This window comes from Paramormyrops kingsleyae, chromosome 1 (genome assembly GCF_048594095.1).
Source record: "Paramormyrops kingsleyae isolate MSU_618 chromosome 1, PKINGS_0.4, whole genome shotgun sequence".
In the NCBI taxonomy this organism is placed as follows: domain Eukaryota; kingdom Metazoa; phylum Chordata; class Actinopteri; order Osteoglossiformes; family Mormyridae; genus Paramormyrops; species Paramormyrops kingsleyae.
In genome coordinates this window covers 8,692,930-8,716,645 of record NC_132797.1, presented here as the reverse complement: position 1 = coordinate 8,716,645, position 23,716 = coordinate 8,692,930, and the positions used below count along the sequence as shown (strand labels likewise).

At 48.8% G+C, this 23,716-nt stretch overlaps 2 protein-coding genes across 7 annotated transcripts; one reads left to right on the top strand and one right to left on the bottom strand.

The window, feature by feature from the left end:
- Window positions 1–287: 287 nt before the first annotated feature.
- poc1b (POC1 centriolar protein B) lies at window positions 288–20,702 on the bottom strand. Of its 6 annotated transcripts, none has more exons than XM_023808919.2 (13): window positions 18,885–20,577; window positions 18,455–18,729; window positions 17,400–17,484; window positions 17,140–17,311; window positions 16,589–16,768; window positions 16,135–16,242; window positions 14,796–14,911; window positions 14,149–14,282; window positions 13,977–14,045; window positions 13,693–13,845; window positions 13,527–13,604; window positions 1,716–1,919; window positions 288–741 (listed from the first exon to the last, which is right to left on the bottom strand). In XM_023808919.2, exons 2-13 carry the CDS (start codon window positions 18,467–18,469, stop codon window positions 604–606), a joined length of 1,452 nt encoding a protein of 483 aa, XP_023664687.2. In that variant the 5' UTR covers window positions 18,470–18,729; window positions 18,885–20,577; the 3' UTR covers window positions 288–603. The 6 variants fall into 6 exon arrangements, with proteins under 6 accessions (XP_023664687.2, XP_023664688.2, XP_023664691.2 ...); XM_023808920.2 differs by having other exon boundaries at window positions 18,455–18,614; XM_023808923.2 differs by lacking the exons at window positions 18,455–18,729; window positions 18,885–20,577 and adding an exon at window positions 20,631–20,702.
- Window positions 20,703–20,933: 231 nt separating this feature from the next.
- LOC111842384 (uncharacterized) lies at window positions 20,934–22,401 on the top strand. The gene is made up of 5 exons (XM_023808926.2): window positions 20,934–21,074; window positions 21,181–21,237; window positions 21,357–21,503; window positions 21,576–21,814; window positions 21,978–22,401. Exons 1-5 carry the CDS (start codon window positions 20,981–20,983, stop codon window positions 22,371–22,373), a joined length of 933 nt encoding a protein of 310 aa, XP_023664694.2. The 5' UTR covers window positions 20,934–20,980; the 3' UTR covers window positions 22,374–22,401.
- Window positions 22,402–23,716: the final 1,315 nt, after the last annotated feature.

Sequence of the window (23,716 nt, the reverse complement as noted above, 5' to 3'; positions counted from 1 at the left end):
CTGATTCTTCTAATGTAAGCCTGACCTTACGGCTCTGTGTTCAGCGTGCAAAAACAATAACTCAGTACAGCGTGAAAGTTCACTGGCCCCAACTGGCTTATTTCCATCAACCACACACACACAGTTAAGAGGCCATCGGCGTGAGGAAGGATGTCGCACTGAAAGGGCACACGCCTGCATGCTCTTTATGGCTCCCGCGACAGGAAACCCACTTTCATGCGGGCGGATGAGTAAACAAGATGGTTCCTCTCGGCACAGACACAACAGACGGCAGAGCGAGGCGGAGCTGTGAGGAGGGGGAACAGGGTGCTTTAATTCCCACAGAAAGTACAAAGACACGTGCTGGGTTAGGAGGACAGTACGACTGCTGTGTACGACGCTCCTCGGCGTTTGCGTGAACCTGTACCAGGCGCTCTGAGGAAGTGGGCAGATTTGCATGTTCTCTGCCTTTCCCCTGCTGACAAAACAAGAGGAGCTGGTTTTGCAGCTGCGGGTGTTTTCTGGGGGGGGGGGGGGGGGGGGTGGAGGTTAGACCTTTATGCAGTCAAGCTCAGGGAGCCATTGTCAGTCAGCTCTGTCCTGCGCAGCTCGGCGGGGGGGTCTTTACGCAGATGAGCTCAGGGAGCTGCTGTCGGCCTCTGGCTCGGCTGCGCGCAGCTGGAATATCCTGGCCTGTTGTTCCAGACACTCCCGCAGCTTGTCCTCGGTCAGGGTCAGCCGCTCCTCCATGATGGACACCGCCTGCAAGGCAGACGGGACAGGCAGCTGGAGCGCTCAGTGTGTGGGTGGGTGGGTGTGGGGGGGCCTAGAGGAGTGGGGTTAGGGGCCAGCCAGGGTCACGCTGCACTCGCTGCCCCCCATGAAGGAAGAGAGCGTGTGCTCTGTGGCAGAGAGCGAGCAGAGAGGCTGTCCGGTGTCCAGCACTTACAAGCTACAGCTACGGTCCAGTAATTACATGCTACGGCTACAGTACAGCATTTACACGCAATGGCTACGGTCCAGTTTACTCGCTACAGCTACGGTCCACTGTTTATACACTACGGCTACAGTCCAGCATTCATTCGATACAGCTACGATCCACCATTTCTTTGCTCTGGCTACGGTCCAGCATTTACTTGCTATGGCTACGGTCCAACGTTTATTCACTATGGCTACAGTGCAGCATTTACTCGCTACGGCTACAGTGCAGCGTTTACTCAATATGGCTGTGACAGCATTTACAGCTACAGTTTAGCATTTACAGCTACAGTGCAGCATTTAAAACTACAGTGCAGCATTTAAAACTACGGTGCAGCATTTACACACTACAGCTACGATTTCATATTTACAAATAACTTCCAGTCTAGAGCAAAATTTTTAGTTTCTGTACAAAACTTTTTGCACTTACAGGAGAATCATCAGGTCGCAATGATGCCAAACCAAAGCACTATATGTTTTGATAAAGGGCCGAAGATCGATGCACGTATGGTTTAGAGTGTTTCTCAACCCAGGCCACGGGAACCCCCAGACAGACCACACTTTTGGGAGCTGGGAGGGAGCAAAACTGTGGACGGCTGCTGGTCCCTGAGGACTGGGTAGAGCATAAGCAGGACCGTCGCAGTGCGGCTCTTTACAGTGTTCGTTCACAGTGAGGGGCTTCATGGGGTTGCATGTGACTGCTGGCAAACCAGCTCCCTGCTAAGAGGAAGTAACGTTATGCTTGAATGTCGCTGAACCTGCGTGAGGACATCCAGCTGCTGGACGATGTTCTCCAGGGTGCTGGAGAAGGCCGAGGGCAGGCCGGAGCGCTCCTCCAGGGGGAAGGTCACGGCGCCCATCTGCTCCTCTTCCTCCTGCCTCGAGCCAGGTCCCGTTGAGGTCCGTGTGTCGTCACCGACGCGCCACCTTCTGCTCCCAAGGCCGCCACCGCCGTCCTGCAGCTGAGCAGAGGGCGAGGCGCCGTTCACAGCACGGCCCGAGCGGAAAGGCGAGGCCTTGGGGACACATTTCCTGTCATTCTGCGGCTATCATATCCACCGCGCCGGCCCCTTTTCTCGGGAAACCCCACTCTGACGGCCGCGAAGAAAAGGCTGCTTTTAATCCTGCAACGGAAATCTTGTTGTCATGGCAAAATGTGCCACTTCTGAAAACATAAAGGAGATGAGCGAAGGGAGCATTAGCACTTAGCGGGGCGTGATTAGCAAAGTGTTTTCTAGAACAGACCGCAGAGTGTTTAGTGGAGTGTACAGCACAGCAAACAGTAGAGTGATTAGCATAAAAGTTAGCATGGTGTAGAGAACAGCATTTCAAACAGGTAACAGCAAACTGTTTAGCATAACAGTTAGCATGGTGTATGTTATATAGACCGTAGTTACAACACGTCAACCCACAGAGCCCGTAGATTAAGGCGAGACTCACGCCTCCCTACTGCTCACATAATTACTAATGTGGACATTTCTTTTTAAGCAAGCACCTTGCTAGAATACAAAACTATATTTCTGATCCCCTTTCTTTGTAATTCCTCATTGAAATGTCATCCCTTTTGTAAGCTTCCATCTGATCTATACCGTTATTGTAATGAACGACTGTTCGAATTAAGAATCGGCCGACTCACGGAGTCTCTGACTGGATATTCAAATCGTTCACTTTCAAGGGGAGCCCTAGTGTTTATAGCAGGTAAAGCACGGTGTCTAGAAAAGCAGTCACTACAGAAATCCATGACCTAGCACTAGTTCATTAGATTACATGAAAAAGGGTTTTAAATGAAGAAAGGAATAGACATTGGAACAAACCTGAGATCTGGAGAATGCAACTGCACATACAGCACTAGGTGTGTATATATACATCTTTAAAGACGTAATGAGCAGTGCTGCGAGGTGAGAACGCAGAGCACAGGCATGAAAAGGGGTGCGGGGGGATGGTGACCTCACACTCACACATACCAACCTCACGCGTGAAAAAGGATGCAGTGTGACATCAACGCGGATCTCAGGTGAGGAAAACGCCAGCAGGCACTGTCTGAATAGGGCACCGCACACATCCGGCCGAAATTTGCTTTCGACGTGCGAAGCCATTTTTCACCCTCTCTTTTTCAAACGCAAATGAATGCTGGGTTCCTGCTTTTATGGCGTTACGCTGAGGTAAAACACGCTGGCACTCCCAGCAGCCAAACGTAGAGGCTTATTTTAACTGTACGACTTCCCTATTCTCACTGACCCGCATCTGCGTATGTGACTACTAACAGTCCACGTCTTTGAGTACAATAGTAGCGCACTTGAATAGCGTTTCAATGCAGTGTGAATAACAGACGATCCCTGGAACTTCCATAAACTTGTACGCAGATGATCAGCCCTTCACCGGTGATGCAGATACAGCCACACTGTTGATGTGGACATTGGCCACACTGACGACATGAATGCAGCCAAGCTACCGACTTGTACACGGACCAGACTCTGGATACTGTCTCATTGCTGCCACTTTCCCTGCTCTCAGCTGTTACAGGTGGATCATTAGGAGCTGAAATATGCCCATTCAGAATGTAAACCTCATTGTGGAAGCGCCACATGACTGACTCCTCAGCCACAGAGGAGAAAATGCATGAAAGAGAAGTAGGGGGAGATCAGAGCATCCTCTGGGCTTCTGTTTCCTGGTTACGTACAAAGGAAATCCAGCACGCCAGCGACCCAGCAGCAGAGACGCTCCCCAACGCCTATAAGCACATTACGAGATTAAAGCTCGGTGGCGGGTCATGTGACAGGGGCAGGAACATCTTCCATCTGCAGGCGGCCATATGGTGCATTGAGAGTAGGACTCCCAATCAAATCACTGCAGACAGTTGGGGCTCATGTGAAATATCTGAAAATCAAAGTTAGACATCTGCTGCTCAAACTATCAGCAGGAGCCTCCATAACTAAAGGTTCATATTTTACAGAAAGGATAATTCAACACTGGATAGAGAGCCAAGAGGTGCTGACAGTCACAGTAGGTTATGGTGAACATCCCCAGCCTGACATTCCTTGGTGACAAAACGTCCATCCAAAGGCCTTTGCGAGAGCTGCTAGCCGCCGTGTGCTTTGGACTCGCTCCCGCGGCGTCAAGCTAAAAGCCGCCCACAGTTAGGATTTAACGCAGATAAATACCCCCATCAGAAATGTCAGTGCATAAGCAGCTACTTGACTGAGCACTGATGCTGCGTTACGTTGTGATTAGTGTGAACACTCAAATGAGGCACTGAGGCAGGATGTGAATGCTGGAGAAGGAATGGAAAGACATTCACCAAGAAAGCTCAGATTCATCATCAGTGGATGTTCTCGTAGTATGGGGGAATGCTCTGGGGACGCGGGGGAAGGCTCTGGGGACACGGGGGAAGGCTCTGGGGACGCGGGGGAAGGCTCTGGGAGCACGGGGGAAGGCTCTCTGGACATGGGGGAATGCTCTCTGCACACAGAGGAATGCTTTAGTGGCATGGGGAAACACTCAAGGGACACAGAGGAATGCACAGAGAACATGGGGGACGCTGACGGAATGAGGGGGATGTGCTCACTCGCAGCAGAGGGCTGACAGCCACACTAAATATTTCCAACAAATAAGTGAGGCAGAGGGAATTCCAAATATGGCAGTAGACACAGGGCTGTGTTTTGACCCAGTTCTAGGAATGACAAAACAGCTGTGAGATCCTTGGTGGAGCCTGCCGATGACTCATCGCCGCACGGGGGCTTTAAGCCAGAGCATGTTTCCTGGCGCCACAATCCCGAGAACGGCGAGAAAGCATGAGAAATGGGGCGTCGCATTAAATGCGAGGACAACAATAATAATAATCCTACAGAGAAAGCTTCTGCTTCGTTTTGTACAAACCCTGATGGACTCCTCTGTCTAGTGGTTTGACTGCATTACATTCTGATGTTAAGCAAGCAAGCCAGCGTTCAGCATGACTGTGTACAGCATGACCCTTAACACCTCTATCAGAGCGCTAGACTCAAACGCTGGGTCTCCCGCATAATCGCATGGGTGAGCAGCACCCACTTGGGCTTGGCTGAGCACAGCAGCAAGGCATGCTGGGAAGCCAGCCCACCCCGGCGTTAACGACACGCTGGAGGAGAAGCTGGGAGACGGAGGGGTATCTGTGCTCGGAGCCCCAGCGGCTGCCCTGAAGGTCTCTCAGGACAGCAGCACAGGCATAAAGCAGAAGAGCAGGAAGCCATTAACATGGAATTACGAAGCGGATGCAGGGCAGGAAATAACATCCTGCAGTCTGAGAACCCAATGTCAGAGCCCTCTCTGTGGGAAATTGATTATTATTACTTTGTGTCCGGGGGGTGGGGGGCAGGCAAGGAGGCAAGACTGAATGGTGCGGAGGTCAAGGTATAAGAGGAGAGATCAAACAGCCACAGCCATGAGGATGAAGATCAGCCTGCTAACCAGACTTCACCACTGTCCGTCTAGTTATCGACACATTGCCTGTACGCACTAAGCAGCGAGCGTACAGGTGACAGACGTTTCATTTACTGCGAGGAGATGCTGTATATTTAAGGTAACACTGTTTTCATTCATTTGAAATGATTCATTTTCCCGGGTAGGCTCTTCTGACGCAGGCCTGTGCTGAGCCGGGTCTCACCCAGGAAACACAGGGCAGACATGCACACAGACGACACGCAGACGACACGCAGACGACACACACAGCAGCACCACATCTCAGAACCACACCAGCATCCCAAGGCACCCAGCGCAAACCCACATTTAGTTATACGCCTCATTATTTTAAGCTCCAGTCGTAACAGGCGAAAAGTTATCGAAACTGGAAAAAGCTGGCTGGTAGGCTGTGGACGAGGCCTACGCCCGTAATAGCAGGTCTCCAGCGGCCTGCTGTTTACACTGCCGCTTCCCTCCGCATTTCCGGCTGCCCGGCGTCCCTGCTGCTGCTCCTCCCCACCTGTTCTGACCGGAGTGTCCTTTTCTTTGCACTCCCACCCTCACACGCACTCGTTTCGCCTTTATTTTTAGATCCTTCCGGATCCAGCCACTTCCGCCCTGGCAGGGACGTTCAGTTACTCCCCTGGCCGCCGCCCCATTTCCTGTGTGGGACTCCGCCTCCCCGGCCGCTTGGCTCTGTTTTTACTCCCCCTGACACACTTATCCGTTCGGCTCCTCGTGGTGGCGACTGGCCTCGGCTTCCTGGAGAGCCTGACTCTCCCCGAGGACAGACAGATGGACAGACGTGTCGCCGCCATTACTCTGCATGATCACCCCTTAAGGCAGGATCGCAGGGATCTGGCTGATCACCACTGACAGCACAGAAGCAAAAATACCAGGCAAAGGCTCCAAAAGATCCTACTAAGCTCTCCCGCTGCCCACATGCATAAGCGATAAACGCATATGCGGCACCCCATTCTGCCGTTTCTGCACAGGCACCACTCAATATAAAACAAAGGTCTGGTCAGAGCTACATTAGCACCAGTGCTACAAGCAACTAACAGCTCTGCAAAACGACAGCTTAATAAAGAGTGATAATACTCCAACCTCATAAACACACTGTACACTTCACTGGAGAAAGCGATAATACTCCAACCTCATCAATGCCCAGAACACTTCAGTGACCAGTGCGACTTTACTCTGCCATACTCCTACTTCAGCCATTTCTTTCATTTGTCATAATAATTTCATAAATATATATCTAGGCAGCTCCTAGTTATACGTCTACTTTGATATTGTGTGAGGGACAGAACGCACTGCACATCAGGATCCAGAGAACAGACCGATCCAGTCATACACCAGGGTCCGGAGAGCAGGCCGAACCAGCCGCACTCTGACCCACACCGCAGGGTGGAGAGTGCAAGAGGGACTCCATCGAACAGCCAACACTCCCAGGTGAGCTTGTGGGAGCAGCTGCCTCTCGTTAAGCACAGGTTGACACGTAACCATCTAGCATAGTCAGCAAAGCCTACAGTAACATTTCTTCCCCAAATCTGAATGTCATTATACATCTTAAATATAGTCCTTTGTAACAGAGAAATTCAGTGACACATGGGGTGTGGACAGCAGTCACCCCCCCTCCCACCACCACAGTATATAACACAGGGCTCTGCCAGTCCACACACGCCACATGTGCCAGGCCGGGCCCCGGAAGCAGGAACATATGTAGCAGCTTAATGGGGCCCCTGTACAGCATGGGGCCCCCGGGTCCAGCGGAGTGGGTGCAGGATCAAAGGCATGTTCCCGATCAGAGCAGCGGGAGGAAATGTGCAGCCCTGACTAACAAAGGATTCCTCACACCTACCGGATGCCACCCACATCTCTGCAGATCCTATCTGACATCCGGTGGCCCTGGCCATGAAGATCGACGAGAAGGTTCTTCTGAAGCCCCACCATCTCCAGTTTATCAGAAGCCAGACTGCGCCCAGCACAACGTTAGATGCAACAGTGAATATGCATTTCGCTGACAAACAAAACCACCTAAAACCTTTCAGTAAAAGCACAAGTCACTGGTTCAAGTCAAGTATCAAAGATACACTGGTTTAAAGGAATGAGTTGCATTGTGGTCCAGAGTACTCTTATGATCTGATGTTAAGCTGTCTGGTAAAGAAACAATTAGACAAAGGAATGAATGATCCACATAGTGATTTTAAATGGGACACCAGTAAACTCAACTCAGTCTGGTTATTAAAGCATAACATGCTGTAGGTGCAGGGTGACTGTGAAGATCCTAAAAAGAGATTCGTAGAGGTCAAGGACAGGGCTGTACACAGAAGGTAACGTCCATCAAGCCCAGGCAGGCCTGCGAAGCATGAACCTACGACCGACCGGAACAAACTAGTCCCCAGAGGCCCCGGGGTGAGGGAGAGAGCAGTGCGGAAAGATCCGGAGGGCCAGCAGCTATCAAATATGCCTGCTTTGTAAAAGGTGAGAAAGGATGCCATTGGTGGTCCTAAAAATAGACCTCCGGCAGAGAGCGAGAGAGGGATGGCCTTCTGTGGATCATCATAAATAATCCAGACAGAGCCGGAACAGAACAGGAAGACGCCTACAGTAACTGCGCAGCATCCTGGGAATGCAGGGGAACATCCGCCCAGGGTCTGACACTCTACCCCCAACAGGGGGGCCGTAAGAGGAGCTGGGGGCAATAACATCGCTTCCCCTCGTCTAACAAGAGCAAATTCCCACAAAGGGACCCGCACCTGCCAAGAGGTGCAGCTCAGGAGAGAAACGACAGGAATCCAGTGGGACAGGGACACTCAGAGCAGGGAGAGAGGGAAAGGCACAGCGTTCCCGGGAATGCTGCTGAAAGGAGAAAGGAGGAGGCCGACGACAGCGAAGCACCCGAGTCAGTGACTCAGGATCTCAAGGAAATGTTTCTTTGAAACTGTTTTGCGGCAGCAGGCATTTAGACCTGGTGATTTCCCCAATACGTCTGAATCCTGGAATAGGCTATGAGAAGAGGGAGCACATTGCGAGTATCCCTCACACAGAGGGATGGCGTGGGCTGTGATGTATAACCCTAACCAGGAGAGCAGCAGCAGCCTACAGCCCGAGCAAAGAGCTCTGCTCCCACCCCCCCCCCCCCCCCAGGCTTCACAACAACCCACCGCTGACGGGTCTCCAGCCGTGGACCTGCGGTCTCCTCACCCAACGCAGCCTGACATTTCACAGTGTGGCTCCCCTTAAGAATGCCACAGGTCACGTGACCAGTTAAGAAGGGCAAATGTTACAGTAGGAACCACTGCAGAGCACTTCGCCCACCTGAACTGCAGGAAGACGCATTCTGATGCGATCGTCGGACGATACATGTGCATTTTCTGCTCGACAGGAGAATAACCTTTACAGAGACTGTGCGATGTGGGGCTTCACGTAGGAGCAGGAATAAAGGAAGAGCCATGATTCGGTAATAAGGCCACACCAGGAAGAGAGCTGGTGAGGCTGTCTAGACAATGTCACTCAATCTCACTGAAGATCCAGCAGAGAGACCCAAACAGGAAAAGGAGGAAGGTCATTTAAAGGGGGAGGGACTTCCTTTCAAAGCAAACTCAGTCACCTGGTGCTTCTCAAAAGCATGACATGAATATGCAGTGTATCCATGCACTCTGTGCTATCAATATATTAAACATGGACACGTTTCCCAGCCCGAAGCTAATGGCTAATGGACCAACCAAAGCTGAGAGCAGACAGGAGCTCATCATCCACTGTCTGCATCCTGCAGCTTCTCTAGAGAAGGTCCACCCTGCACCCCTTCACCCTCCCTGGTCCAAATACCCTGGAGGGTCACTCTTAATTAGTCAACAAGCTGGTCAATTAGTTGGGTAAGAGAATGTTCCTCCTAAGGTGGGAGAGACCGTGACCTGCATCTGTGCCAAGAAACTATCAACTGGCAATGAGACTGTTTAAAGAACCCTAACCTGCATCTATACCAAGGAACAAAGAAAAAAAAAGAAACCGGGTAAGTTACGGGGCGAGTGGAACACTTGGGCCTTCCCTGAAAATCCTCTTTTGCCATTTCAGGGCAAACTGCAAACGCACGGAAGTTTCATTCCCTGAAGCAATTTACTTTGTGGGAATTGCTGGAATTCAAAATAACAAATGATGAAATTGTGACCAAGTGACCAGTGCCAGGAGTGTCCCCAGCTGGCCTGGCCTATGCTGATAAGAACATTATTAATAATGGCACAATCGGTGTGAGAGACCCCCTTCTCAGAAATCTACACTTCTCAGGTAATTAACATCACAGAAATAATATGCCAGACCAGCATTGGTTGTTTTGACGCTTAACTGCAGGAAAACGGCAGCTAAAACTGAAACAGAACCTACCAGTGTGTCGTCACTGACATAGGATTCGGCCGCGGCGGCCTGACCTCGGGACGAACAGGAAGCGGCTGTCAGGGGTAAAGGCCGACGAGGGCGCGGGCATTCTGCACATGCCTTCCTATCAGCTGCACGGGCCCGCTGACGCCTCCATGGAAACAGGAGGTCATGCGGAGGCAGGGCTAACACGCGAGATGAAAGGGGAATGGGATCGAAGAGACCGCAGATCCGGCCCCGGCCACATGGCGAAAGACAGATCCTGGATTTCACAGCCGTTCGGCTATGACTCACAGCCAGAGACACTGTCCCTGGTGAAGAGCAGAAATATATCCGTTCGTTACCATGTGACCCAGACACCGAGGCACTCAGTAATCCCTGATCGCCGGGTGTCTGTTTTCAGCACCGCAGAAGACCACGTCCCTCAGAGATCTCCATGCTTCCACCATGTTTCAGGGATCCACACTTTAAGCCCAGTTTGAAGGGCTCTACTGGAATAGATTTAGAGATGTGAAGATTTCACTTCCTGTTTATACAACCCACTGGATTATGTTAATAATCCCCGCATGACACAACGTTCTGAGCACCGAGTTAAATAATTCTCCAGTTTCCAGCCAAAAACCAGTTAGCAAAATCACACCCGTATAACCAAAGTTGTGACGTAATATTTTTTGCTACTAGCGGACTGGGCTAGTACAGTAAAACATGTAATAGGCTAGTGTTCGGTTTTTGTACTTGGGTTTTATCTGAATTACTCTCCTCAGGTGAGTGGGCGAGCTTCATTTACAGCCAGTATATGAAAAGGAAAGGAACGGAGCTCTGAGCGCACACGGACGAACACGGAAATGGAAAGAAACATTACGAAAGGCACCTGCACAAACACACACTGTATCACACGTCAAACTGGCCACAGTGTCGCGTTATTAATACCACTCTCTGTCATATTAATCACTAGCCACGAGCCTCGGAGGATGTCATAGCTGAAGATTAACAGCCACTGCCGGCCCTTCGAGTCGAGCGCATTTCCTGTGACCTGCAAAGGGACGACGGCCCCACAAGGAACCGGGATTTAGTCGAGTTTTTACTCAGCTGCGATAGAGACAAGCAGGACACCATCTCCTCCATCCTCTACGGTCTGGCAGGACACAGAGCTATCAAAGCCAAACCACCAGACATCAGTGTTCCTCACTGACAATGACTGGTCTGCTAACTGCACACACTGTGCCTCTTACTGCCATCACCCCAGTTAAGCCACTTTCAGACATTCACTGCCACTCTGAACTTTTCCGTACATTATACAGAAAGGCTGCACGTGTGAAAGCAGGTGTCTCAATCAGTCGTGCTGGACATTAAACAGACTTTTCCCTGGTAACTTCCCGATGACGTCTCCATCACGCGAATGACAAGAAAACAGAAGAATACAAGCAGCCAGAAAATTCTGTCAGAAAGGGCATATGCTGAAATCTGTCATCTGACAGATTCGAGGAATGACAAGAGACTCAATGGTGTGCGATCAGATTATAAAACGGCTATGTGACTGCAGTGTAATCTGAACTAAGGTGCAGGTGAGCGGCGAATATTTTCGATGTGCTGTCAAAACACTGATTTCCGCAGTGCACTTCTTGCGTCATGCCCTACCTCCTGCATGCTCTACCAAAGCGCCACCCCTTGTTTAAACCCACTGGAGTATTTCTAGTAGGTGTGAATGCGTCTGACGCTGACAGTGTCCGCTTGTGTGCCACAAGTGTGAAAGGGCAACTCTGAAAACCGGATTCTGCGGACAATGTCCGGAATTCACGAGTGAAAATGGCTTTACATTCACTATTTATTTATGTCACCCTCTACTCCATCCCATGCTGCTTCTGACTATCAGTAGACAATCGAGCATAAGAAGTATGTGCAAAAATCAGATACTTATAAAATGTCATGCATGTTCTATGTTATATCTGGGAAAAGCCCTGGACAACCTCTTCCTGTGTTGAACATAGTTAGCCTATAAAGATCTTCCTGACTGTGAAGAAGCGGAGTGCACAGCCACGGATTTCACTCAGCACGAGGCCTTTAAAGGTAACGCACAGGCACGGCGGCCGGATAGCGCACAGAGGCAGTGCTCGCCTTTGAGGCGTCCCCGATACCTGCAATAACCCCCCCACACAGCTATTAATAGGCCTGGTGTCAGCCCTCTGTCAGGGTATTTTTAGCAGCCCCAGAAGGCACAGCTCCATACCCTTGAAAAAAGATGAAAGAAAGGCAGGGAGGGTGAGAGAGAGTGGTTTTACAGGGAACATGGGGCAGGCTGATCTTCACCCACACGGCCCGCCTGACACGGCCTGTAAGTGATGCGGAGGGAGCCCCTGTCAACAATTAGGCTGCTGGCCAGCGGCATGGCCTGCAGTGCGGGAACTGGAAGTGATGCGGTGGGAGCCTCTGACAACACCAAGGCTGCTGGCCAGTGGCACGGCCTGCGGTGCGGGAACAGGAAGTGATGCGGCGGGAGCCTCTGACAACACCAAGGCTGCTTGGCCAGTGGCACGGCCTGCGGTGCGGGAACAGGAAGTGATGCGGCGGGAGCCTCTGACAACACCAAGGCTGCTTGGCCCCCACGGTGACTCCTCCACCTCCGCCTTGGTCTCTAACTGTCTCATTTGAGCTTCTCCTGCATCTTCAGCGTCTCCCAACAATCAGACACTGAAGGCATCCCCCCCTCCTGGTTTAAAGTCACCCCTGGTGTGTAGTGGTGGCCATGGCTCGTCGCCCATGCCACGCGGCTCCCTGGGGGAAGCGGCCTTTGGAAACGAGGACCACATCCTGTCACTCGAGCCGTGGCCCATAAGGCCGGCATCCACACCTCGCCGGCATCCGATACCTCGCAGGTTATGCCACGGGAAGTGACCGCGTCCGCTTCCCCGCGCACTGAGACACGAAAACACCTGCTGCTCCTCTGGCCAGACAGGCTGGCAGAGTCGCCGGCTACCCTGCCGGAAACAGGAATAATCCTAAGGTGAGCAGCGGGAGAAAAGCACCCCCCCGCCCCCCCCTGCTCAGAGCTGGGCCTTGCAAACCAGAAGCACATGCAGGGGCGGCTGCCACTAACCTACACATTACCACCACTAACAGTGAGAATACACTATATGCTACATTCCATGGTACTCCTACAGGTGCAGGGGCATATTCTCTGTCTGGGGGGGGGGGGGGGGGGCAGACACAACACCCTGGGAGGGGAACTCAGAGCCACACAAATACAAGTTTGTGTACTTCCCTGGACCAGTGAGAAAGTGCACTACTACTTCCAGGTCATTTTAACACTGAAAGGTCGTCCAGTTTCAGAACAAGGGAAATGGCCAATACACAGCACAGCAAGATTACCCCAAATCCCCAGGAGCTGCTAGCAGGCGTTCCACATAAAACGCAGCTCAAGTCTCAAAGGACTGGTCACATGAGGCATCTCGATACATGCAGCACATTAGGCACACACTGCCATCTGCTGGACACCTCCAGACATTACACACGTTACACAAGCGTTATGCTTCAGAAACTAAACCAGGACATCCAATGATGGCTATTCTTATTTAATTAGCACTATTTTTGGTGTCATAAAATAAGAGAACCAAAATGATCCCGAGGATTAACACACCCTCTGTAAACTGAGGATGTTTTTAATAGCAATATAGTAGCTTGAAGACAAGATACAGCAAACTTCCAATTTACTAGATGCTTACTATCCAACAGGTTCTGGCCAAAGAATATAGTGAAAGGAGTACCGTGCTGGAGGTGAGGCTCTGGCCCAGCTCCACGATGTGAGGGTGTGGGCTCTGCGTGTCCGCGACACAGGGGCTGATCTGTGAGGAGAGGCACACGGGACTTAGTGCAGCTGTTAGTACTGGAGGCGGTGAGGCACTAGGGACCCAGAGGCAGAGGTTGGGCAACCTCGATGGAGCCGGACTGGGCCGAGTGGAGGTGGGGGGCTCGCGGGTAGATATCCATCAGGTGGGGGGCCGGGTCCGGATTGACGCGGCCACGATGCCTTTTCAGTACTTCCTTATAGTCGAACGCATCAAAATTGGTCTTCCACATCAGAACCTGGATCAGTAGAGAGACGAGCGTGATCCTGAGATATGTCCATGGCAGCTGGGCCTCCCGACATCGCCATCGAGGACCAAAACAAACCTGGTGTTTCTACGGCCCCCGGATAACACAGCTCCCACACGTACCTGAGAATCACCGCCTCCGGAGACAAAGAGGTGACCATCAGGGGAGAACGCCACAGCAAGCACCGGCCCCTGGGGGAATGCCAAACATTCCCAGCAGCAATTACAGTACAACCATCTTTACTCCACCCTAATGTCATCGAAGGGAATGACGTTCCCTGCCCAACAGCACAACCTTGTGGCCATGGAGGGTATAGATCAGCCTCCCCTCCATCAGGTCCAGGATCTTCACTGTGCTGTCACTGGACGCAGTGATGAGGTAGTTGTCCGATGGGTGAAATGAAAAGCAATTGATCCCAGCACTGTGAACTGTTATAAAATAAGACACAGCCTGTACGATCTAGCAGCACTAGAAGACAAAGGGCAAGTCCAATGTGCGGGAAATGATTAGGGTTGGGGAATGCTATATGCTGGTATACTGCCTGTGTTTTATCCTCAGTAAGGACACTTATGCTGAATCGCTGCTGTTTCACACCCTACAGCAGGGGTGGGTAATCTTATCTGCGAAAGGCTGGTGTGTATGCAGGTTTTTGGGAAAACCTTTAGGTCAGTTGTTCAAACCCAGGTGTGAGGAACCTTCAACCAATCAGTTCCCTAATTAGTAATCTAATTAGGGAGTTGAAGCGAAAACCCGCATACACAATGGTCCTTTGCGGATAAGATTGCCCACCCCTGCCTTACAGGAATTAATAAATGTTATCCTGTTCAGTACGAATTCATTAGTACAGAGTATTTAGAATCACAGCTGATTAAACAACAATAGAAAGAGGTGTTTAGATGCACACTCGATATGTAAATAAAAGGTTACTCGCATACACGTACCTCGGTAGTGCTGCAGGAGCTTGTTGGTACGGATGTCCCATATTTTTAAAGTGTTATCTGTCCCCGAAGAACAGATACAGGTGCCTCTACTGTTAAAACCCACATATGTCTCACACCTAAAAAATGAAAGTTATGGCATTTTCCATTTATTTTCTCACATTCAGCTCAATCTTACATCTCCCGAGTGGCTGGTATAAAGATATAGCTCAGTTTATGGGGACAGGCCTAGCGAGGGAGATGGAGTACGTCTCGTGAGCAAAAAATCTTGGTGTTAGCAGAGAGACACACGAGCCCTCAAGGTCTTCTGACCTTGGGGTACCTCATGGTCATGTACCAGCCATTTGGCCTACTTAGGGAATTCACAGTGGTTACCATGGCAACCATTCATAGCTCTCTACAAACTGATACCGATGTGATGCTCAAGGAACGATGTGGGATAGGAAAACTCAGGCCAGGAGGCCTGAATTAGAAAGCAGTTATTTCTAAATATGACTAACATGTCACTCGCTGGGATTGGACATTCCATCATTGGTAATCCTGCCTTCTGGAAAAGCAATTCCTACACACAGAAATTAAAACAAGAAGCTCCTGTTACTAGGACCAAACAGTACTGGCTGAGCCAATCAGATTTCACGCTCCAAGGCTGTTTTGATCACATGGGCTGGGAAACGCTTCATGTTGCCTTGGAAAATAACAATGCACAGGGTATTGCTTTGGTCTCAGTGAACGCAGAGGAAGTCTAGAACTGCAACAATGATAAGACCAGGGCAGCAAAGGGGTGGGGAATTTCTGGAACGTTTCCATGGAAATTTTAACATGAGACTTTTGAGCAAACCCTGGACACGCTGGAGAGTTTCTATCTCTCGGCAGACCTGAGAACGCCTTGGTATCCCCGGAGCAGCTGGAGGAGGTGGATGGGGCCTCCCTGCTCAACATATAGAGCACTGCACTAACAGCACAAAGGGTCATGGGTTCAAATCCCAGAGAATACACATAAATTGTACCCTTTCTACTAAAAAAAATTAAAAAGCCAGATAAATGAAATGAATAAATGTTCAGACTGCTGCCCTACCAACCAGAAGAGTGCTTTTGGCTGGATAATGCACCGAGACTAGCAATAACCTTACAAATTCTCCCAACATCAGCTGCCTCTGAACACATAAGGACTGTGCTGTACTGTCCCACCCAGCAGAGGGCAGTATGGACAGCCCAGGGTGTTGCTGTGGGTGCACTTCCCTGCTTGCTGCCTCAGCACGGCCTTCATTTATCCCACCGTGAGCACAGGGCACATGACGAGGCAGCAGATCGAAGCTTAAGTGAAGATGAGAAGCCAGCTTACCCGCCATGGTCTGTGAAGGTGTTTATGCACTGGCGGCTGGCGGTGTCCCAGAGGCGCACCGCCCTGTCGTCACCACACGAGGCGATCAGGCGTCCGTCTGGTGAGAAGCTGGAGAAAAAGCAGGGTGCAGAGTCTGGAGGAGCCAGCAGGACATGAGCCACACACAAAAGCCGACAGGTTCTGGCCCATGTGACCACCCTAAAGTTGGGCCCCTCCCCAAAGGTGGCCACCTCTTCGCTTATCCTCATCTCTAGCTCACAGAAACTGCAGAACGCTAGGCAGGTTTCCCCTGGAGAGTGTTCGTTTTGCTCTGCAGGCTATAAATGAAGCCCATCCCCCTATGCTTCTGGTCACTGACCAGTCCCTGAAGATGACGACCCAGGCTGTGTATTAACACCACACCTGACCCAGTATGTACACACAACGTGAGTGACGGGCGATTCTCGGCCTGTACCGTGCACAGCGCGCCCAGTTGGTGTGCTGCTTCAGGGAGAAGATGAAGCGCTGCTTCTGGACACTCCACACTTTCAGGGATTTGTCATCGGAGGCGGTGAGCAGCTGCTGGCCGTTGGGGGAGAAGCTGACGCTGCGCACTGCGGCCGTGTGCGCTCTGAACACCGCCGTCTGGCCTTTCCTGGGCAGGAAATGACACGTCACATTGGTGCCATCACCAGCGAAATAGTGAGTGACAGGGAGAGCTTTCACAGGACTTACAGAGTAAAGCACAGGTCAGTGTGAAGCAGGGGCCTGGACATAAGGGATGTATATCATTCCTACAGTGGCAAGTATAGACACAATTCGAACTGAGCTAAGAAAAAAAAACATACCTTGGGTGTTTCTCCATAACCCTACTTGACCGTACTTGTTGAGACCACAAGTATGATCTTTGCATTCTAGGTATTGAGAAACACCCAGTATTATGACAGGGGTCCAGGGCATTTAGCTTTGAAGATCCCAGGATGTATTTAAGGAATAAAGAGCATGTGGTTTCTCCTCCCCACTCACGTGCTGGGGGTCCACAGCCGAACCGTTCTGTCCAGTGAAGCAGAAGCCAGCAGGTGCCCAGCGGGAGAAAATTCGACTCCAGTGACGGCCAGTGTGTGGCCCACCAAGCGGATCGCCCGGGCCTTGGGATTCAGGTTCCACACCATGACGGCCGTGTCAGCTGAACTGGTTGCTGAAGGGCAGCAGACCACGACAAATGGCATTTCCAGAAGTGTGGGGAGGAGCAAAATAAAAGCCGGATTTAAAGGCCACGCACGTACCCAGCTGTGTTAGGTTTGGGCTGAAGTGAGCACAGGTGACGGCATCTTTGTGACCTTTAAACTGACGATCCAAGGAAGGATCTTCCTGAAACAATACAATTACACCGGAACATCCACAACCTGCAACACCACATCCATGTGAACATGACATATGATGGATAAAAGTCATGGTTACTGTATATAATGAGCAAATATTACAACACTTTTTGCGCGCAAACGCAAGACTTACTTTACGAGGGGATCAGTTTTAGACACTAGCACTAGTAGGAATGGTGGCTTGTTAAAGGCAGGGGCAATTCTAGGATTTAATCACCCTGCCCCCATCCCGCCGCATCCCCGATGATAAAATTAGCTCGGAGGGGGATCCCCGTAAAATTTGTATGAAAGGTGTCGCTGAATGGATTTAGGGTTACCGGCTTTCACACATCTGGCGCGACACTCACGGTTTCAGACTCTTGCGCAAGAAATTCTATCTATATTAAATCTATATTATTCCATTATAAACCTAAATTAGCAACATCAAAAGCGTTGAGGCCGTTTGCAAACCCTACAGACTATTTGCAAAGTAATAAAACTTATGTACATGTAAATGCGTTTGCAAACTTCTCTGGGATTGAAAATCTGGTAATACTTTACTTGAGGGGACACAAATACATAGTAGTAACAGTTACTACTGACGTACAAATCATGAACAAACATAGTAGCTACTAAGATGAAAGATGTTTCACGATTCATTAATTATGAACAGACAAGATATAAGTATTTCAAATGTATTATTCACAACTTGTTCCTTCAGTAGTAACACATTTTTTTTATTTTGTGGTTAATTAATACACAAGTTATAGCATAATACTGCATTATTTGTGTCCCCTCATAAAATCTAACCAAAATTGGCAACCCTGCATATATGACAAAACGAGGAAAAAAGAGTGGCTGACGCCCCCTAAACAGGGTCTAGAACCGGCTATGGTTAAGGGGTTGGTGACTCAGACATACGGTAGTCCGTGTTTTCTAAGCCACTCAGCGGAAATGAGCCGCCCTGTGCACCTTCTTACCAGCACGGACGCCATCGACACCGCCTGCGAGGCTCCGGTGTGTGTGATGTACGAAGAGACCTCAGCAGCAAATAAGTTCACGGACGATGCGTCCGTTAGCCTATTAGCCCGTTAGCGCCGCAGCAGCGCTCACCGTCAAACCGGCGCGCTTTTCCCCAGGCTAGAGTAGATGATGACCGAGTCACCCACCAGCGGAAACATATCGTACATATATCAGAAACCAACTCTATTATGGTATATGCATCCATTTACTTGGCAGACACACTCGTTTCATCCTAGAAGTAAATGAAGAACATTAACGTTAAGCCTTTCTGAAGATGTTGGCTTTCCACGCGCACTTAAAAATGTATAGATATCTTAGCGTAATACAACAAATTTGCACTGATTAATAAAAGCGCCTCAAGACTCCATCAAAGACACTACTCGTTACCCAGATAAACTAGCTGAAGTGATTATTTATTTATTTTTGTAGCATGATCAAACTCCGTCCACCGTAAAGGAAACAAGGGAAACGTTTGGTTACTGTTGCTAGGCAACTATTTTCCCAAAACCTGCACGTCCCAGTAAGCTCATCACTGATTGGCTTCTCGCATATTAGCATAATCAGAGGGCCGTATCAGTTATGCATGAAAGATTACGTCCTGTTCGGGAAAATGTTAAAAATGTTCGAGAAAATGTCGAGAAAATTATTCATATACATTAGTCTGTAGCTATTTTTTACTTTTACTGACGAATGCCACTCACACTTCCAGCTCACATACACTGCCCACTGTGTTGGCCACCCTGACTACTCACACACCATATGACTAAACTTGCTATTACCATATACACAATAACAGCACGATACATGATAAATACACAGAGCTATTTATACTATGCTCACTTGGCATCAGTCCACCATGCTGCCCGATGGGTATCCCCAGCACCTGGTACAGGAGAAGAATTGCTATGCAAACTAGCCCTTCAGGGAGTAAGTATGAAACTATATCCCGTCTAAGAACATTGTCACTTTCAGGGAGGGAAGGTGAGATAGTCAGCAAAATCTGAGAGAAGATCAAAAGTTAACTTTAAAATGCAGGTTTTGTTTCATAGGGCCCGGATATTCTTCATAGACATATAGCTGGTAATGCAAAAAAAGATGAAAAGAAGGAAACCTCAGATTAAGGGTATGTAGCTCTGATTAAATACTGGAATAGGTGGAATTCAAAAAATATAAATCAGATATCTGTGGTCTCAGTGATCCTGTCATAATAATTTTTTTTACTCTGCTTCATTTCCATAAATGATACTTACAATCAAATCCTACAGGGGCAGTGTGTTACCTCTTAAAATCGAGTTGAGATCATTTCTGAAAATTAAAACACAGAAAACCAACTTTTTCCATACCTAGACTTTGGTTAATGTGGCCTACTACGCAGAGTAGAACGTTAGCGAAATCGACCTATTTTAGTAAATACAGCGGAAAGGAGATTACGAAATTACAGCTTTATGTTGAGTATAAATTTAGGAGGACTGATGTTGTTGTGTTCCTTTTTGCAACACCCACCCCTCCCAGCGTCGTCCAGGATGTAGATAAATTTCTTCCGTGAAGGCAATTGCAAGGTTTTTTGGGGGGCGGGGCGGGGCGAGGCGAGGGTTCAGCGCATGTCTCATCCAGCTGCTGGGTCTCAGCCCGACTGAGTCCTTGACCAGCTCCATAAAGGCAGAATCAAATATTGGGTGCGTTCGACCTGGGCTTATATCTGTCTGCAGCTGACGTAACGTGGAGCGCGATCTGTCGGCGGCTGCAGGGCTGGAGTATAAACTGACTGCAGCCAAGTCGGACCACTTCTATTCATAGTGTGCGAGACCCGACTGCAATGGCAGCACTGCCAGAAGGGTGTAGATAAATCTATACAAATAACCCCTGCATGCACATTGCTTCTTTTACAATAACCAACTCCTGATACAAACTGTTAGCAGTGAAAAAAATAAACTATTGCGTATAGTGACCCTGTGTAAAAAGATAGCTGCCAGGAAAAAGATCAAATATATTTATTTCAAGGATTCAAAGTTTTAATTGTCATGTACAGAATACAATGCAATTCTTACTTGAATGCCTTCTTCACAGACTAAACGATTAAACAAATAAAGCAGCGCAACATTACAAAAACTAACAATATATAAACTAACTTACGTGTACGGTGTACTATTGTAGCATTTATTCCTATGCCGTACGATCTGTCGTCTTGCTCTCGCGAGGTTTTTGTACCATGTGACATGGTGACGCGTGGTGACGTTTTGCAGCGCCGCTTTTTTCAGACAAAAAAATCTAACCACGATGCATTGCGTCAGGACCAGAATGCATTGCTTTAAGCCAGCGCTTTAAGCGTCTGTATTAAGTTAAATTAACCTATTTTCCATCCAGTTAACTTTAATGATAGTTTGTGAACTTGATTACGCATTTCTGCAGTGGAACAGGTATTGTGTGTTTCTGGGTAGATTGTTAGCCCTGTATTAAATATCCAAATATACATTACTTGAACCATGGCAACTGAAACCGTTCCAGTCGTACTAACTGATTCTCAAGGCACATTGTTACTGCATGTGCCCAAAGACGTTGCAGAAAAGCTAAGGACTGGTGAGTACACAATAATCTTTCATTTGCTGATACTTGTTTAAGGCAAGTAGGGTCAAACATTACTGTAAATACCTCTTTGGAAATGTGTGTGTTTTTTTCCCCCCAGATAAGGAGTACTTGGCTAGTCTAGCGCATCAGGTTAGATTATCTACAATGTTGCAAGGTAAAATTCCTTTTTTATTTGCTTTATGAAAACACTTTATTAGACAATGGGAGGCCAGTGAAAGAGTATAGTTATAACTACCACATCATCTGCTCTGCCTCCTGTTTTAATTCTGCCAGCACCATCGGAGTCCCAAAGACCCACTGCTGCAACCCCACCTGGGCCCCTGAACCCTGCCATTCGCGCCTGTCCACCAGCAGCACACTCGGCAGGCCCTAGTGCTGTGGACGAGGACTCAGACCAGGACATTTCAGAGTCACAACCAGGTATAGTGCCTATTAGAAAAATCACAATTAAATTTTACGCTGTGAAATGACAGTGCAATCTTTTCCTCTCAGAAATGAAACACCGGCTCACACTTTTTCTGCTTGCAACAATAAAAAAACATCGCTCCCTTTTCTACACAAATAAGCCCGCTTTTTATAGAAGAGTCTGTAAAGACATGTTACAAGGGGACCACAAATGCTCAGCGGAGCAGATAAGGAAGAAAATTTCTAACATGTTGGCGACATACAAAAGGGTCAAAGACAGATGTCAGACCACCGGAGAGGCAAGAATCAACTGGGACTATTACACAGTAAGTATAATAATGTTTACCAGTCTTGATATTAATGTTAACATTATGCCATTTTAACTGTACACTACTAATTAGGTTATGTAGTATGAGTTTTCCAACAATCACTACAGAATTTCTAGCTAATGTCACTTTGCTGGACTTAAACCTGACTTTGTTTCCACAGATTATGGATGAAATATTCGGCCAGTCAGGTGCTGGGAGTGTCACAGAGGGCACGATAACCTCCACGCCCCTCTCTACCCCTCAGCCTTCAGCACCAGAGCCTGGTCCTGATGTTTTCACCATGAAGGCTACTGATGGTGCCCTGGGTAGGAGGCCAGCAAGCCAAGCGGGATCATTCTTTGAGTCATACGAAGCCCATGCTGAGCGGAGAAGTGCTGTGCTGGAGTCCCTTGTACGCCCAGACTTGGAGAGGTTCAGGAGGCTGAAGGAGAGGAGGAGGAGAAGTTTTGAGAAGAAAGTTGTCACAAGTCTTGGGCAAATTTCAAAGAACTTGCAGGAGATTGCTAAAGGCCAACAAGAAATTGTTAAACTCTTGCAGAATGTACAGCGCACATAAAAAAAATAAAATAAAAAACAAAACTGTGTGCCACGTATCATCATTCTCTTTGGGGATTCCATCCTCATAACATTTACATTAAAGGCAGCAGTTGGTTAGTCAGTCTAGATCTCTAGGGACCAATAGTTACTGAGATTCCCTGCTGATTTGGCCAGGTTTCGTGGCTCCCAGGTTCCATGACCTGCACCAGGTAGGTACAGCAGGGTTCTCGAATGTGAGATACTGCAATTAAAAGGTAAATTACAAGGTGCAATATAAAACTTCATGCAATGTCTGCATGAAAAGCAATACAAATGCACTTGATTTACATGTAGCCACCACCCCCTTTAAAGCAGCCAAAGTCGATGCAGTGGTCCAGTACCAAAATGGCAAATTTGCGAAAGTGAACTTTATTGTCATCTCAACCATATAGAATTATACTGTGAGACAATATGGCACAGCTCAGGGTCCACAGTGTAACAAATACTTAAAACAAATATTAAAAACATAACTAACATTGCAAAGACAAAGACTGGAAACCTAGGCAAACAGTAGCAGCAGTGTGGCATATAGCAAGTGAAGTGTAGATTAATGCAATGTATTACATTTATCAGAATAGCAGCATGACTTGCAGTACTGAAAGCAGTGTGTAATGATATGTTTAAGAACATGTGTGAACAGCTGACAAGTCACAATGTTTTACAGCTAAATAATAACAATAGAAATTACATAATGATGATTCTTCATATCGCTGGCATGACAAATGCAATGTGCAAGAGATATTTAAAGGTGTTGTGTGATTTCCAGTACTTTTGGTCTATGTGCAAACTGGACATTACAGCAAAGTGGCTGTGCATGTGTATAAGGTCTGCATAGCAGTTTAAGGTGAATGAGGCTGTGTGGAAGGTCCCAGGGGGGCGAACGGTGTTGAGGAGCCTGACAGCCTGGCAGACCCGGCTCTGATGCTGCAGTCTCCTCTCCTCAGGAGAGTGAACAGTCCATGTGAGGAGTCCTGCACAATGCTGCAGGCCTTGCGAACACTGCGCTTGTGAAATGTGTGCTGTAGTGAAGGAAGAGGCACCCCGATAGTGCTCTCTGCCGTTTTCACTATCCTCTGCGGGCGCTTGCGATCGAATGTGTTGCAGTTGACGTACCAGGTATTGATGCAGCTGGTCAGAATAACGTCGATGGTGCCACTGTGGAACGTGGTGAGGATGGAAGGGAGGAGTCTCGCCCGTTTCAGCCGCCGCAGGAAGTATCTCTGCTGGGCTTTCTTGGTTAGGGAGGAGGGGGTGTCCGTCCATGTAAGTTCCTCAGTAATGTGCACACCGAGGAACCTGGTACTCCTTACGGTCTCCACAGCA